Source organism: Echiichthys vipera, assembly GCF_963691815.1.
Source record: "Echiichthys vipera genome assembly, chromosome: 5".
Taxonomy (NCBI): domain Eukaryota; kingdom Metazoa; phylum Chordata; class Actinopteri; order Perciformes; family Trachinidae; genus Echiichthys; species Echiichthys vipera.
Genome location: NC_139830.1, coordinates 19,415,994 through 19,431,491, shown reverse-complemented (window position 1 = coordinate 19,431,491; position 15,498 = coordinate 19,415,994). Strand labels below are relative to the sequence as shown.

The 15,498-nt window shown below is 40.6% G+C and overlaps 1 protein-coding gene and 1 pseudogene across 2 annotated transcripts; both read right to left on the bottom strand.

The window, feature by feature from the left end:
- Window positions 1-1,804: 1,804 nt before the first annotated feature.
- Window positions 1,805-5,696, bottom strand: LOC310947450 (extracellular calcium-sensing receptor-like; the record flags this gene model as incomplete). The annotated part of the gene is made up of 9 exons (XM_083914237.1): window positions 5,554-5,696; window positions 5,165-5,459; window positions 4,829-4,915; window positions 4,298-4,567; window positions 3,958-4,161; window positions 3,597-3,872; window positions 3,048-3,275; window positions 2,820-2,943; window positions 1,805-2,730 (listed from the first exon to the last, which is right to left on the bottom strand). The coding sequence occupies exons 1-9, from the start codon at window positions 5,661-5,663 to the stop codon at window positions 1,805-1,807; spliced, it is 2,520 nt and encodes an 839-aa protein (XP_083770363.1). The 5' UTR covers window positions 5,664-5,696.
- A 1,506-nt stretch (window positions 5,697-7,202) lies between these two features.
- LOC310947449 (extracellular calcium-sensing receptor-like) lies at window positions 7,203-12,465 on the bottom strand (annotated as a pseudogene). The gene is made up of 9 exons: window positions 12,424-12,465; window positions 10,936-11,066; window positions 10,400-10,694; window positions 10,143-10,296; window positions 9,582-9,700; window positions 9,202-9,474; window positions 8,586-8,810; window positions 7,652-8,481; window positions 7,203-7,343 (listed from the first exon to the last, which is right to left on the bottom strand). The product of its transcript is annotated as an extracellular calcium-sensing receptor-like (transcript).
- Window positions 12,466-15,498: the final 3,033 nt, after the last annotated feature.

Below are 15,498 nucleotides of genomic sequence, written 5' to 3'. Positions count from 1 at the left end.
AAAATCAGAGAAGAAACGCAGATATACAGTATGAAATATATTGTGGTTTTAGGTGGCTAATGTTAGCTTGCTGTGCTACTGAGCTAGCTAGCTGACTTAAAGTACTGCCTTGAGTGGAAAACATCAGTTCGATAAAAAAAGTCTGCTAATTCATTCTGACTCCCAGGGCTGATCTGTCTGTCTCGCCGCTTTTAATTGATCTTATCAGTACCTATGTTCCCTGGTCTATTATTTTTCCCACAATCAGTATCGAATGCCCTGGCAAATAGGCCTATGTAGACCCTAACAATACCCCCTGACCCTGACCCTAACCGTAAACCCTAACCCTAACCCTAACAAAATGCTAAATTAAATCAGTGGAGGCATAGGCTTATGCGACCGGGGAACGAAGGACCCTTTTGGGGAAAAGGGGATACATAGAGGATGACCCATGCAAACGTTACAAAGCTATCAACAATAGATCCATGCAGCGTAGCCAAGTAACAGCTAGCTGGCTTACATTAAAAGAGCATATTATTTGGTGTAGCTTTCTTCTTTACATTAGTTGATGGAGTGATTTGTTATCAGCAGGCTAGGTTTATGCTAAATATGATTGTGATTAATTTTACACCCTTATACCAACATGATGTCTCACTGTTTTAAATGTCTGGTACTCGTTGGTGGCTGAGGAGTTTGCAAGCACACAGGCACATCCAAAAAGATGCATTCAAGTTAGTGCTTAGTAGAGAATAGTCAACAGATAATAGTGATTAGTTTTATTATTACCATATGTGAAATCATGTGAAATGTTTCACTCACTTTTGCTTTCTTTTGTAGGAATTTTACACACAATACTTTAGTCAAATCAGAAGGACCTCACAGAGTATATATTGCGTAATTCAAATTCTACAGGAGGCTTTCTGGAGTCAGCAGAGTCGTTGGCAGTTTAGTGCGCCAGCAGGCATTTATTAGTAGAAGGACATCGGATGAAACAGACGTCTGGAGAAATGTTCTATTCTCTATCTAGAGTAACTGTGTGCAACACAGTACCCGTGATCAGAGGCAAGAAGTTCTGATATCTAGAGTAACTACTCCAGCATTTATGCTTGTTACAAAGGCATGGTTATGTGTCCGCTTGTGTGTGCATATGTGTATTTCAGAAGTAGCCGCTGCTCCATCTTCCATCTTTCACCCCCGTGCGTCGGGGTGTCATCTGTTCCGCATGACTTGTCTTCTTTATCTGTGAAGGAAGCGCATATTCTCATCCTCCCTACAGCCTGTCTGCTTGTATGGTTGTTCCTGTCTCCTTATATGGTTGTTGTTTGCGAACAGCAATTCTCTAATCTCAACTAGTTGCCAGGTGCGTTTGTGCAAGCTGGCTATTTCATTGTCTTTTTGACCTTGACTGACTGCCAAAAGTTTGTGTGCTGATGTTTTGCAGAAAGCTTTGAGCCTGGCAGAGGCACATACTATCACAATCTTAAAGGATTATACTTATTGCGTCTTATTATTACACTCTCATTAATCATTACTAATACACACGCTAACACATGATTATGATACTTCACTCATTGATTTTTACGGTTACATAGCCTATTTTGGCTGTTCCTGCCAAAAACGATGCAATGACAAAATGTTTTTTAAAGAAAGGAGAAAGGAAAGAGTGACATCATGCTTTTTTTTATCTTTCAATTCTCAGGGGATTGTAAAACAACAAAAAAGATCAGACAAAGACAGAATTAACAATGAAAGATTTGATTTAAACTTTTAAACATTACTTTATTGCTTCTAGCTTTGCTTCTTGAATACATGTGGAACAGATTAATTAAAAGCTGCTTTCAGTCTTTGTGGTTCCTCGACCCATGATTGATTTCTTTGTGTTCCTCTCTGGTCTCAGCAAGATTATGTAACATTTGGGTCCAAATAATGCCACCAAGAGGCCAAAACTGGAGGCCAGGATAGCAAATACTTCCACTGCATCTGCATATTTTCCTGGGGAGTTAACATAAGCAGGAACAAAGGCCACCCACACTGCACAGAAGATTAGCATGCTGAAAGTGATGAGTTTGGCCTCATTGAAGTTGTCTGGAAGATTCCTTGCCAGAAATGCTAACAGGAAGCTGAGGATAGCCAGTAAACCAATATAGCCCAGTAATACTGCAAAACCAATCGTAGACCCAACTAAACATTCATAGACTATCTTGTCATTGTAGTATTGAATGTTTTTATGAGGCAGTGGTGAAGCAGAGACAAGCCAAGCAGTGCAGATTGCTGCCTGAATGGAAGTAAGAACCAGGACAGTCCCTTTCTGTTGCACAGCACCAAACCACTTGAGACTGGCTCCACCTCCTGGCTTGGAGGCCTTGAACACAACCAGAACCACCATGGTTTTTACCAAAATACATGAGACACAAAGCACAAAGCTAATCCCAAATGCTGCATGTCTCAATTGACACGTCCACAGTCTGGGACGGCCGATAAACAGCAGTGAACACAGGAAACATAACTTAAGTGACACCAAGAGCAGGAAACTAAGTTCTGAATTGTTGGCACGTACTATGGGTGTACTGCGATGATAGGTGAAGATTCCCAGGACAACAGCACAGATAAATGTGCCAAACAATGAGGCGGTTGTCAAGCAGATGCCTAGAGGCTCACGGTAGGAGAGGAACTCAGTTTTCTTAGGAACACAGTGGTTAAGCAGGGAGCTGGACCAGAAATCCTCTGGACAACTAGTGCACTCCATGGAGTCTATGGAAACAAAAGAACAGAGCCTCAAGGATATTGTCTCTCCCACCTGTATCGCACAATTTAGCATAATATTTTATAATGATACCAACCAGTTTCATTGCTGAACTTTCCCTCTGAACAGGGGACACATACAAAACAGCACACAGGCTGCCCCTTCTTTCTGGCCATGCGGGTACCTGGAGGACAGCTCTCACTGCACACTGACTGAGGTGGCTGTAGGGATTGTAAAATTTGTATGACAGTCATTCTACATTGTTTGATTCTGTTACCATGTGTCATACAATACTATGGTAAAAACAACAAATAAAAGAAGTTACCTGCTTGGAGCCAAAGTTCCAGAAGATTTTGTCTTCATCAAGTGTGAGTTGTTCACCTTTGGAGGCAAACTTCTTTACAACCCCCACCCTTTGAACTTCAGTTCTTCCATCAGAAAGCCACAGCCAGTTCATGACATCATATATTGGTAAGGCATCACCATTCTCATCAAATGACACTTGATCACCAAATGATGTGGTGAAATTTACCTTTTCCAAGTAATACATGAGCTAACAAGGGGCACAATAGAGAAAGATATTGTGACATGGAGATTAAATACATGTGCTGTTGTTCTGTTGGATAGATTGTGAAAAACACGAAAATTTAAGCTTTCTAAACAAACACTGTTGCAGTTAAAACATTTTTTTTCAAAAGAAATAAAGATCTTGCAACTTCTAGGATTAAAGATTTTTTCCTCTACTCAAAGACAATCAGGAGATTCAAACCATCCTACTAATGTCATCTTTACAAAATATATATTTCAGTAACACCTCAGGATGCAGCAGCTGTTTTTCAAACACTAAACATGTTGAGCGTAATTGAAACCACACCTCCCAGGGCTCCTGTGTTTGCAGAGTAGCACACCTGTGCCCGCTGAAAGGCCCTCTCCCTGGCTCGCACTGCAGCATGTCATCAAGAGCATACGCCAGGGCATACACAGCCTTGTAAATATTGTACTCAGGCCTGAGATTAGAAACATCCAGAAACTCAGTTTCCACACTCTCTAGATCTTCTTGTCCAGTACAAAGTGCTCCCCCAGCCTCCATCCAACCTGCTGGAGGTGGCACAAATCTACACTGAAATGTGTATTCCCAAAACTGCCTCACCTGAAATGTATTGAAACAAAGTCTTAACAGAAATAACAATATTCTTATTGTTATCACATATTTGAATGTGAGGTGAAAATCTCACCATACTATGTCCATAATTATTGTCATGTAGGTCAGGACGTATTCTTAACAGAAAATCCCTTAGTCCTGAAATTTCTCCTCGACGGATGGCAATGCCCAATGTGCCACCCAGGTAAGGCATGAGTCGGGGGGTCTGGAGAACAGCAGCTGCTGTCCAGGCTTCACTGGCCATCCATTGAAGGCCTGTTACATTCTGCCTCACCACCTGTGCTTTGCATTTGATTAAATATATTTTTTTCCAATTGGCGTAGAACAAATCTACTGCAGTCTATGTTGCGGCACTAAATCATAATATAAAACAATATTTTTTGTTCATAAAAAAAATCACAAGATAGAGGTACCTCTTCCATTAGTTGAATCATGTGGATCTGATGTGCAAAGACAATGACCACACGGGCGGTAGATTTCTCCATGACTTCCACAATCCTCTTTAGTTCAGCTGGGTTGTCACCCCAGGGCAAAATCTCTGTGTAGGCCAGACAGCCTCCACCAGACTGAGCCAACTCAGACTGAAATGATCGGGCAACATGGAGTCCGTAGTCATCATCACTGACTAACAGGCCTGCCCATGTCCAGTCAAAGCGTTTAAGAATCTGAATCATAGCACGCACCTGATTGAATAGAGAGCACAATCATTAGGGCACAGTGTAGAATAATCTTTCAGTGAAAATTTACCCATTCATGCGTCACAATAAAATGAAAGTTGACTGATCACCTTGAAACTCTTTCTCCTAAATCCATGTGGTTTCAAAAATCAAATACTATAAATTTCTTAACAAGAAACTATATTTGCTTGATTAGGGAACATTAAAGCTAACATAACTCCCCGTAAATTATGTTTTGCATTTGTTGTTTTTCAAACAGAGTTTCACCTGGAAAGCATCACTTGGGATTGTTCTGAAGAAGGATGGAAACCTTTGCCTATCACTCAGGCAGGAACACGTGGCAAAGTAACTCACCTATAAAGAGACTTTTTTACTTAGAGTTTTCACTTTTCATGCAAATCACTAGAAACATTCAAATAATTTCACCTATTTAACAAATAATCATTTGTAAAAATCTATAATACAAGATCACTTTTACCAAATAAAGGCTTGTTGGAGAAGCTGGAGCTGACATTTAATGTATATGTCCTATCCTATTATATTAAAATACATTCAAATATGGCACATCAAAAGCACAGCTTTAACTGAAGAAAGTACACTTACAATGGGCATTTTGAACAAACCTATCACATCAGAGGTGGCAATAGTAAATGTTGAGAAGGAATCACCCACAATCCCGAGGACTGGAGGGGTTCCTAAACAGTTCTCCTGAAGCAAAAACTGCTCTTCTTGACCACTTGCCATTGACAATGCAGCACTGAATCCAGTTACAAGTGTGGCACAATTGTCATAAAGACTGTATCCCAGAGTCACATTAGGTAGCAGGTTGGAGCTTTTGTTGATCTCATCGATAGCAAAGGCCATGGTCATGGCATGCCTGAACCCTGGAGCATCGAAACTAGCACATAAAATGTAATGATCAACAACAAAAAAGAAATATATTTTTTTATAATCATTTGCACATGTTGTCTGTTACAGTGTGTGAAACCTACCCTTGGCAGCTGAGCTGATTTGGTTCTGAGGTGAATGTCAGCTCAGGGAAGACAGAGGTGTAGTGAACCTCAAACAGTCCACCCAGAATCACATCACCAGGCTTGTGCATCCCATTATGATGAAACTGTTTTCTTAATTTACAAGATGATAAGCGAGAGGAAGATGCTGACAAGAAGGAGGAAGAGAACAAAATCAAGAACAGGTAGACATACAAGAATAAACATGTGTCAAGAAAGGCCCCCATTACTGCCCTCCTCCCTACTCCAGTTTCTGAGCCAAATGCACGGTTAAATAATTTTATATGCAGGGCTACATTATGTCATCTCCGTTGGTGTTTTTTTGTCATAGTTTCACACCACCCTTCAGGGCAAGGACAATCCTTTGGGGGCAGGGCATACATGTACATTATTAAATTAGCTCTACAGATACAGAAAGGCATATTTACATTGTTTATGTAATGCATTTTCTGTTAATTACTTTAGTGTTTAAGGTTCTTTTTCTTTTGTCATTGTGAAATTGGAGCTCTTCTGGAGTTTCTTTTCTTAAAGAGAATTATTCTGAATGATTGATAAGTCATCTTTTTGCCTCAAGTACAAAAAGAGACTAAATAAAACATCTGAGAGATGAGAGATGCCAAATTGAACCTGGGGCATAAAGTGTCTGTGGGGGGCCTTTCCTTCCTCCTACCAACCTAGTTCCAGTGCCCTTGCTTGGACCAAAACTTTGAGACCTTAGCTACACAGACAGAAACACAGACACCTAGCAAATCACTTGAAAATCACTTCTGTGGTATTCCTGCTGCAGTAGGTGTCTCCATTTGTCAACAAATGGACCGGTGTCTAATTAATGCAGAGGCCGAGAAGCACACCACTGTTTTTCTCAGCCACAATCTTCCGGCCAGGTAAATGTCACCAAAATGATAGAGTTACATACTAACACACACACACACACACACACACACACACACACACACACACACACACACACACACACACACACACACACACACACACACACACAGTGTCACAGTCATACAGATGGATAAACATACAGACAAATAGTGACTCTTTCCATTTTATTTAGAGATAACTGGAAAGAGGTGCAAGGCTCAAAAGAGTACATTTGATTACCACAGTAACAATTACATATAAAGAGATTTGTTTTTTATGTAATGTACTGTTATACCGATGTCAGTGACTCTCTCTGCCAGTTATCAAATTACTTGATTGGATTAATGAAAATATGCTGGTTTGTCCATCGAACTTGGTGACTATAAACCAATGAGACCAATTATTGATCATCAAGCTGCTAGGACAGCATACATATACAGTACAATGTATAGCCATATCTTTGTAAGGAAAATATGGGAAGGTAGGAGAGATCCTACCATATTGTATTTAATAAATAAATAAATTAGTCACCTTATTAATGATCAATTAGGCTAATATATTTTTCCACGTTAAGAAGGTCTGATGGTAAAGCATGGTAAAGCTATGATATGGAAATACTAGTTCTGATCATACCTTTATTGAAAGTAAAGTTTAATATCAAATGGCCAGTGGTCACCAGGTTTGCTCATTAAAGTATACCAAACACACGCCATCTCACCAGAAACTCAACTTTAAAGAGGGGGAATCTAAGAGGTATTTCACAGCTCCAGAGCAGTTTCCAGACGTGCAGAACACCGGGTCTCTCCCAAGGTGCAGGGCTGGCAGAACCAGGTCGTCACAGGATTCATCAGAGGCCAAATAGTGGACCAGCTGTCCAACAGGGCGGCACACGTCAGTCTCTGGAGAGGGGACGCTTTACCGTGGCAATGGATGTTTTTTATTCATTGCCCCAGGATTATGACACAGAAAACAAGAAATTTTAGTTCTGAACCAGAATCTGAATTTCTGAATCAAAGATTAGGTGAGTTAAATCAATCATGGTGAAGCCCATATATTATTTATTTCAAATCCCAGGAGGTATTAAATAACCCGGTATAAAAGACAATAATCATTACCAGCTTTATTCATTTACATTTTGTTTGGAGCTTTAGTTTTAAGATAAACAGAAATGAATTCCTATGCTCTTATATGAACGTAAAATACAGACAGTATTGCAAGTCGTATCATAACGATAAGAAAAGCTGAGGATAGCCAGTAAACCTATATAGCCCAGTCATACTGCAAAACCAATCGTAGACCCGACTACACATTCATAAACTATCTTGTCATTGTAGAATGTAATGTTTTTATGAGGCAGTGGTGAAGCAGAGACAAGCCAAGCAGTGCAGATTGCTGCCTGAATGGAAGTAAGAACCAGGACAGTCCCTTTCTGTTGCACAGCACCAAACCACTCGAGACTGGCTCCACCTCCTGGCTTGGAGGCCTTGAACACAGCCAGAACCACCATGGTTTTACCAAAATACACAATACACAAAGCACAAAGCTAATCCCAAATGTTGCATGTCTCAATTGACACGTCCACAGTCTGGGATAGCCGGTAAAAAGTAGTGAACACAGGAAACATAATTTAAGTGACACCACGAGCAGGAAACTAAGTTCTGAATTGTTGGCACGTACTATGGGTGCACTACGATGATAGGTGAAGATTCCCAGGACAACAGCACAGATAAATGGGCCGAACAATGAGGCGGTTGTCAAGCAGATGCCTAGAGGCTCATGGTAGGAGAGGAACTTTTCTTAGGAACACAGTGGTTACGCTGGGAGCTGGAGCAGAAATCCTCTGGACAACTAGTGCACTCCATGGAGTCTATGGATACAAAAGAACAGGCCTCAAGGATATTATCCCTCCCACCTGTATTGCACAATTTACTCTCCCTTAGAACAGGGGACACATTCAAAACAGCACACGGGCTGCCCTTTCTTTCTGGCCATGCGGGTACCTGAAGGACAGCTCTCACTGCACACTGACTGGGGTGGCTGTAGGGATTGTAAGATTTGTATCACAGTTATTCTCCATTGTTTGATTCTGTTACAATATGTCATACAATACTATGGTAATAACAACAAATAAAAGAAGTTACCTGCTTGGAGTCAAAGTTCCAGAAGATTTTGTCTTCATCAAGTGTGAGTTCTTCCCCTTTGGCTGACCCTTTAACTTCACCCACATTCAGAACTTTGGTCTTTCCATCAGGTAACCACAGCCAGTTCATGACATCATATATTGGCAAGGCATCACCATTTACATCAAATGCCACTTGATCACCAAAAGGTGTGGTGAAGTTAACTTCATCCAAATAATACACCAGCGTCTCAGATATGTGAGATAAATAGAACCGACAAATAATGTAACAAAATTCAAATATGGATCTGATCAGGAATGGCCATTTATTATAAAGTATTCTTTGTGCTAGCGTTGCTGAAAGTACACAGTTGTGTGTAACTTAACACCAGGCTATAAAGCTTTGCTTTGCTGCCCTCTCTGATTGAAAGCCTCTTTCACCTCTGAATGCACCTGGCATTATTGATAGTTTCAGTCAGTGATGTCACAGGGTCCTGGTTTGCACATATACTTCACCTCAGCCAGTTTAAAAAATATATATATATATTCCCACTACAAAACTACATTAAGTTAATACCTCAAGGTGTAGCAGCTGCATTTGGTCACATGAACAGGTGGAGTGTAAATTGATATGACACCTGCCATGGCTCCAGTGTTTGCAAAGTGGAACAGCTGTGCCCGCTGAAAGGCCCTCTCCCTGGTACACAGTGCAGCAAGTCATCAAGGGCATATGCCAGGACATATACAGCCTTGTACACGTTGTACTCTGGTCTTAGGTTTGTAACATCAAACAACTCACTCTCCACAGTATATAGATCTTCCTGTCCAGTGCATTGTGCTTCCCCAGCCTTCACCCAACCTGCTTCAGGTGGCGTGAACTTACATATAAATATATCTTCCCAAAACTTATTAACAGATATAATGAAAATACAATGTCACTGCTTGCAATTTGAATTCTCACTATACTATTGTCATATTTATTGTGGTGTTGATTAGGATGTATTCTTAAGAGGAAGACCTTGAACCCTGCTATTTCTTCTCGACGGATGGCAATTCCCAGTGTGCCACCCAGGTATGGCATGAAGTCAGGTGTCTTGAGTACATCCATCGCAGGCCTGTCACATTCTGCCTCACCACCTGTGGATTGCATTATAAAACACATTTTCTTTCAGACATTTAAGGAATAAATCAAGTCTACTTTGTTATATGCATTTAATTGTGGACATTTATGCTTTGATAATATATGCAATTGTTCACTTCACAAAAAAGAATAGTTGCCTTTTGTGAATGCAGACATTTTTATTTTTTAAAAGCTCATCAATGCCCTTGCTACATTCTAACTCTGAAGACACATGTAAACATAAAAATAAATGACCTGTAAATACCTGGCCAACTTTTGTTAGATTGAAAATATAGAAAACATATAAACATTTAAAAAAAAACATATTTTCATAAATTACATTGTATTTGTAATCATTTGACATTATATCTGAATCATAGCACACACCTAAATCAATAGAAAATATTCAGCATAATCACATTAATTTATATATTATGCACAAAACATGCATCCTCATGCCCCAGGAGTCTGTTTCATTGGGGAGACTAATTTTCAGTGTATTTAATGTTTTTTCTAATAGTTTCAGCTGGAAAACATCACTTGGGATTGTTCTAAAGAAGGATGTAAACCGTTGCCGATCACCCAGACAAGAACATGTGGCAAAATGACTCACCTGAAAAGAGACATATAGTATGCACAAGAAGTACACAGTATATCATGTGAGTCAAAAAATTCTCTTTTAAACAGCCTATTTAACAGAATAAATATTGGCTCACATTGGGCAATCTGAATAAACCAAGAACATTGGAGGTGGCGATAGAAAATGTTGAGTATGAATCACCTAAAAACCTTAGGACTGGAGGGGTTCCTAAACAGTTCTCCTAAAGCACAAACTGCTCCTCTTGACCACTGACCAGCACCGAAGCAGCACAAAATCCAATAACAAGTGCACCACAGTTATCATAAATACTGTATCCTAGTGTCACATTAGGTAGCAAATTGGGATTTCTGTTACTCTCATCAGCAGCAAAGACCATAGTCATGAGATACCTGAACCCTTGTGTGTCAAAGCTGAAACACAAAATGTCTCGATGAACCTCTAAAAAGGTTATGAGAACACAGGTCTACAACAATCGAATCCACATTCCCATATTATCAAAACATGCTGTTTAAAAATGTGTCCTCCCATTTTACAGCTGCATTTTGAACATTTTTTGAATATATCTCAATATCTGATTACAATGGATTATAACAATACATGTCATTTCTCGTTCTCAGCAATTTTAACATCTTGTATGTGTTGGAAACTTACCCTTTGCAGCAGGGATGTTCTAGCTTTGAAGTAAATGTCCACTCAGGGAAGACTGAGGTGTAGTGGACCTCAAACAGCCCACCCAGAACCACATCACCAGCCTTGTGCAACCCATTGAGATGAAACTGTCCCTGTGATTTACAAGATGAGGAAAGAGAGGGAGGCATAAAGACAAAAAAAGAAGAGAACAAAAGCAAGATCTGATAGAAACAAAGGACTAAGTTTAAGTCATAAAATGCCCCCATGCTCCTCTCCTCCCTTCAGCCCTCTGTCTAACCTTGATGCAAGATAACTTTATTTTATATGCAGGTTTATGAAATCCTCATCATGTCCATTTCGTCATTGTTTATTCTTTCACACAACCTATCAGTGCACAGAACAGGACTCTGTAATTACAAACCCAATTCCAATGAAGTTGGGACATTGTGTAAACCTTAATAAAAACAGAATATAATGATTTGAACCTTTATTCTTTTTTTTTTTGTTGCAAATATTCACCCATTTTGGATTTGATGCCTGCAACACATTCCAAGACATTCTGGGCAACAAAAGACACACACACACACCACACACACGCACACACACACACACACACTTAGATAGATATAGTTAGATATAACTGTTTTTTTCAGCACCGAAATTACATTTTAAGAGATTTTTGTAATGCAATGTCGTGTTATACCATTGTAAATGTTTTCCTCTCAGTTAACGCATTACTTGATCAGAGTAATGAAAATATGCTAGTTTGTCCATGTAACTTAGAGACTATAAAATAAACCAATTATAAATAATCTATTGATCATCAAACTGCTAGACAGTACATAGTGCAGTATATATATGTATATTTATATATACATACATATCACTCACTCAAAACTCATCTTCAACCGCTTATCCAGGGTCGGGTCGCGGGGGCAGCAGCTCCAGCAGGGGACCCCAAACTTCCCTTTCCCAGGCCACATTAACCAGCTCTAACTAGGAGATCCCGAGGAGTTCCCAGGCCAGTGTTGAGATATAATCTCTCCACCTAGTCCTGGGTCTTCCTCAAGGCCGCCTCCCAGCTGGACGTGCCTGGAACACCTCCCTATAGGGAGGCGCCCTGGGGACATCCTTACTAGATGCCCGAACCACCTCAACTGGCTCAATTCAACGCAAAGGAGCAGCGGCTCTACTCCGAGTTCTAACCCTGACAGGGTTAGTGCGCAGTGCTTGTCAGTTTGTTCCTGCCAGTGTTCATTCCCAGGTGCTCCAGTGGGGACACTCCTCTCATCTTGCCTGCCATCCCGGGGTCACCAGGACGCTCTCTCTTCTTCACCGTCACTTTTTGTGGAAGTCAATGTCTCAGGATACCCAGGAGTTTGTCCGACCTGCACCGTCTGCGCTATTACCACCTCTGGCAGGTCTTCAGCAAGAAGAATGCTCTGTTTCTTCCTCTGCACCGACCATATGACTGTTCCATAGATTTGTTCCCGGTGCCCCTATTCCTACGGGACGGCTGTACTCCGTCTCTGGTCCTGAAAGGGTCGCCATGAATAATTACACCTCGGCGTCAATAGAAGCGGGCTTAATTCGTCCCTCATCATCTCCAGCAGGGGCAGGGTTTTTCTTCGTAAAGAAGAAAGACAGGTCCTTGAGACCCTACATTGACTACATTCCACTTGATGACATCACTATAAGGAACTGTTAACCTCTTCCCCTCATGTCTACTGTTTTTGTCTAGCTTCAACAGGCCAAAATATTCACCTAGTTGAACCTGCACAACACTTATCATCTGATCCGAATTAGAAAGGGTGGCGAGTGGAAGACCGGATTCATCCCACCCAGCAGTCACTATGAATACAAGGCCAAGCCTTTTGGACTTACCAATGCCCTTGCTGTGTTCCAAGCCATGATAAATGATGTGCTGAGAGACTTCCTTGACGATTTTGTGTACGTTTACCTTGACGATATTCTGATCCATTCTCCCGACCGTGGCACTCACCAGGACCATGTAAACCAGGTTTTGAAGAGACTCTTGGACAATGACCTGTATGTTAAAGCTGAAAAGAGCGTGTTTAATGCAGACACTGTCTCCTTCCTGAGCTTCACTGTAGCCCCTGGAAGAGTGCAGATGGATGCGGCTAAAGTTAGCACTGAGACAGATTGACCTACACCTGACAGCCGCAAGAAAGTTCAGCAATTCTTGGGATTTGCTTACTTTTACAGGCAGTTCGTCAGAGGCTTCAGCGCAATAGCCTCTCATCTTCACGCACTTACCTCCTCCCAGGTGCGGTTCCGCTGGTCTCCAGAGGCAAAGAAGGCCTTCCAGACACTTAAGCACCGCTTCACCTCAGCTCCCATCCTCACCATGCCGGACCCACAGCACCAGTTCGTGGTGGAGGTGGACGCCTCCAATGAAGCAGTAGGGGAAGTCCTGTCTCAACGCTCAGAACAGGTTGGTTCGTCCATCAGGGAGCCACAGTCAGTTCATAACATCATATATTGGTAAGGCATCACCATTCTCATCAAATGACACTTGATCACCAAAAGGTGTGGTAACGTTAACTTAACGAGCTAACACACGAGCTTCAGATGTGTGAGAGAAACTGAACAAAGAATGAAACAAATTCAATTCAAATATGTATTTGATCAGGAATATCTATTTATTATACAATATTCTTTGTACCGGCGTTGCTGAAAGTACAACGTTTAAAGTGTAACTTAACACCAGTCTATGAAGCTTTCTTTTGCTCCCCTCTCTGATTGAAAGCCTATTTCACCTCTGAATGCACCTAGCAGCACAGGGATGTGCAGATGTCACAGGGTCCTGCAGCGCACATATACTTCATCTCAGCCAGTTTTTTTTTATTCATATTCCTTCTACAAAACTACACTCAGTTAATACTTCAAGGTGTAGCAGCTCCATTTGGTCACATAAACAGGTGGAGTGTAAATTGATATCACACCATGGTGCCATCACATGGCTCAAGTGTTTCAGTGAATCTAGTCTACTTTTTTAAATGCATTTAATTGTGTAGAGTTATGCTTTAATAATATATGCAATTATTCACTTGATTATTCTCTTTTTTACAAAGAGAATATAGTAAGGTTCAAACTCATATTTTTTTTTGCAAATTTTAACTCATTTTTAATTTAGTGCCTGTAAGAGGTTTGAAAAAAACTGGGACAGGGGAGACAAGAAAGTTGAGGAATGCTCAAAAACACCTGTTTAAAACATTCCACAGGTTAATTAAAAACAGGTGAGTGTCATGATTGGCTACAAAAGGAACATCCCCAAAAGGCTTAGTCATTCACAAGCAAGGATGGGCTGAGGCTCACCCTATTTGTGAACAACTGCGTGAAAAAACGGTTTAAGTTTATGTTTCTAATAAAAAATAAGATGGCGGGTTTATTTTTAAAAGAATGGTTTGTGGTTTACTTGGGAACCGTCTTAATGGCTTTCTACCGTCTAGTCGGCTTGTGGGCAGTGCTTGGTTTGGCTGGACTGGTTTGTTAGTTTGCCCCACAGGTTTCATCGAAATCACAAATAATGGTTAAATGCTAAATTTAAGAATTTGACAAAAAAGGGAGTCAAATTATGTCAATGTTCCCCGCAAGGTTTCTAAAGGTTTCTATATTAAATGTATAATATATATATATATTTTTTTTTTTTCACAGAAGTAGGCCACATCAAAAGTAGTTTCAGTGGAAAATTGCCACTAGATGGTCAAAAAGGATGCACAGTGGAGAAGAGGAATGCCCTTCCCTGGCCGCAATCAGACTCCATACTGGTGGATTGCACTTTGTGCTGTGTGGACTGGGTTGACAGATAAGTGTTAAGTTGCAGTGCATCCAGTAGAGGGTGATAGCATGCTGTGTTCGAGAATTGTTTCTTACCTATAAGTCTGGCCCTGTGTTTAACTGTGTTTAGTGGCTGTCACAGCTTAGTGGGACATGTCAATTGCACCCTGTTGTATACTCCCTCTTCATGAATTGTTAAATTGTTGCTGTAATAATAAAGCTTGTCCCATAATTTCTATAGATGAATTCTGTGATTATTTGACAGACTTAGTGGCAGTGCTTTCCTTCCACACCTGTACAAAACCCATGTGTATTACCCTATCATCACTCTAAACTGAATGCTTTCTTATGGCTTAGTTTAACATCCAGACTTAGAATTTTTCATATTCAGTAATTTCTCTATAGCTTGGAGTAAATGTAATCTGTCAGACCATGGTTTGTTTAGAAATGCAATTAACCATTCTAAACTGTTAAACTCGTAGTATTTGTAGATACATTGGTTTATAGAGCAGCTATGTTCAATATATCATACTGGAACTTTAAATCTTGTGACGACTGGATAAAGGCCTCTTGTCTCTGGTGTAAGATGACGTACAATAGGAGGAGGGAAGCTTTTGTCTGAAATCTATATAATCTGATGAAAACACAAATGCAGACAGTTTAAGGATGGATAAATCTGCTCTCTCTATTGGCCTGATCCTGTCTCTGGGTTTGTGTGAGCTGTACTCATCGCTTGCCTGGAATGGTTCTGGGGATGGTGTGACACAAATGGCTGGGCTTACA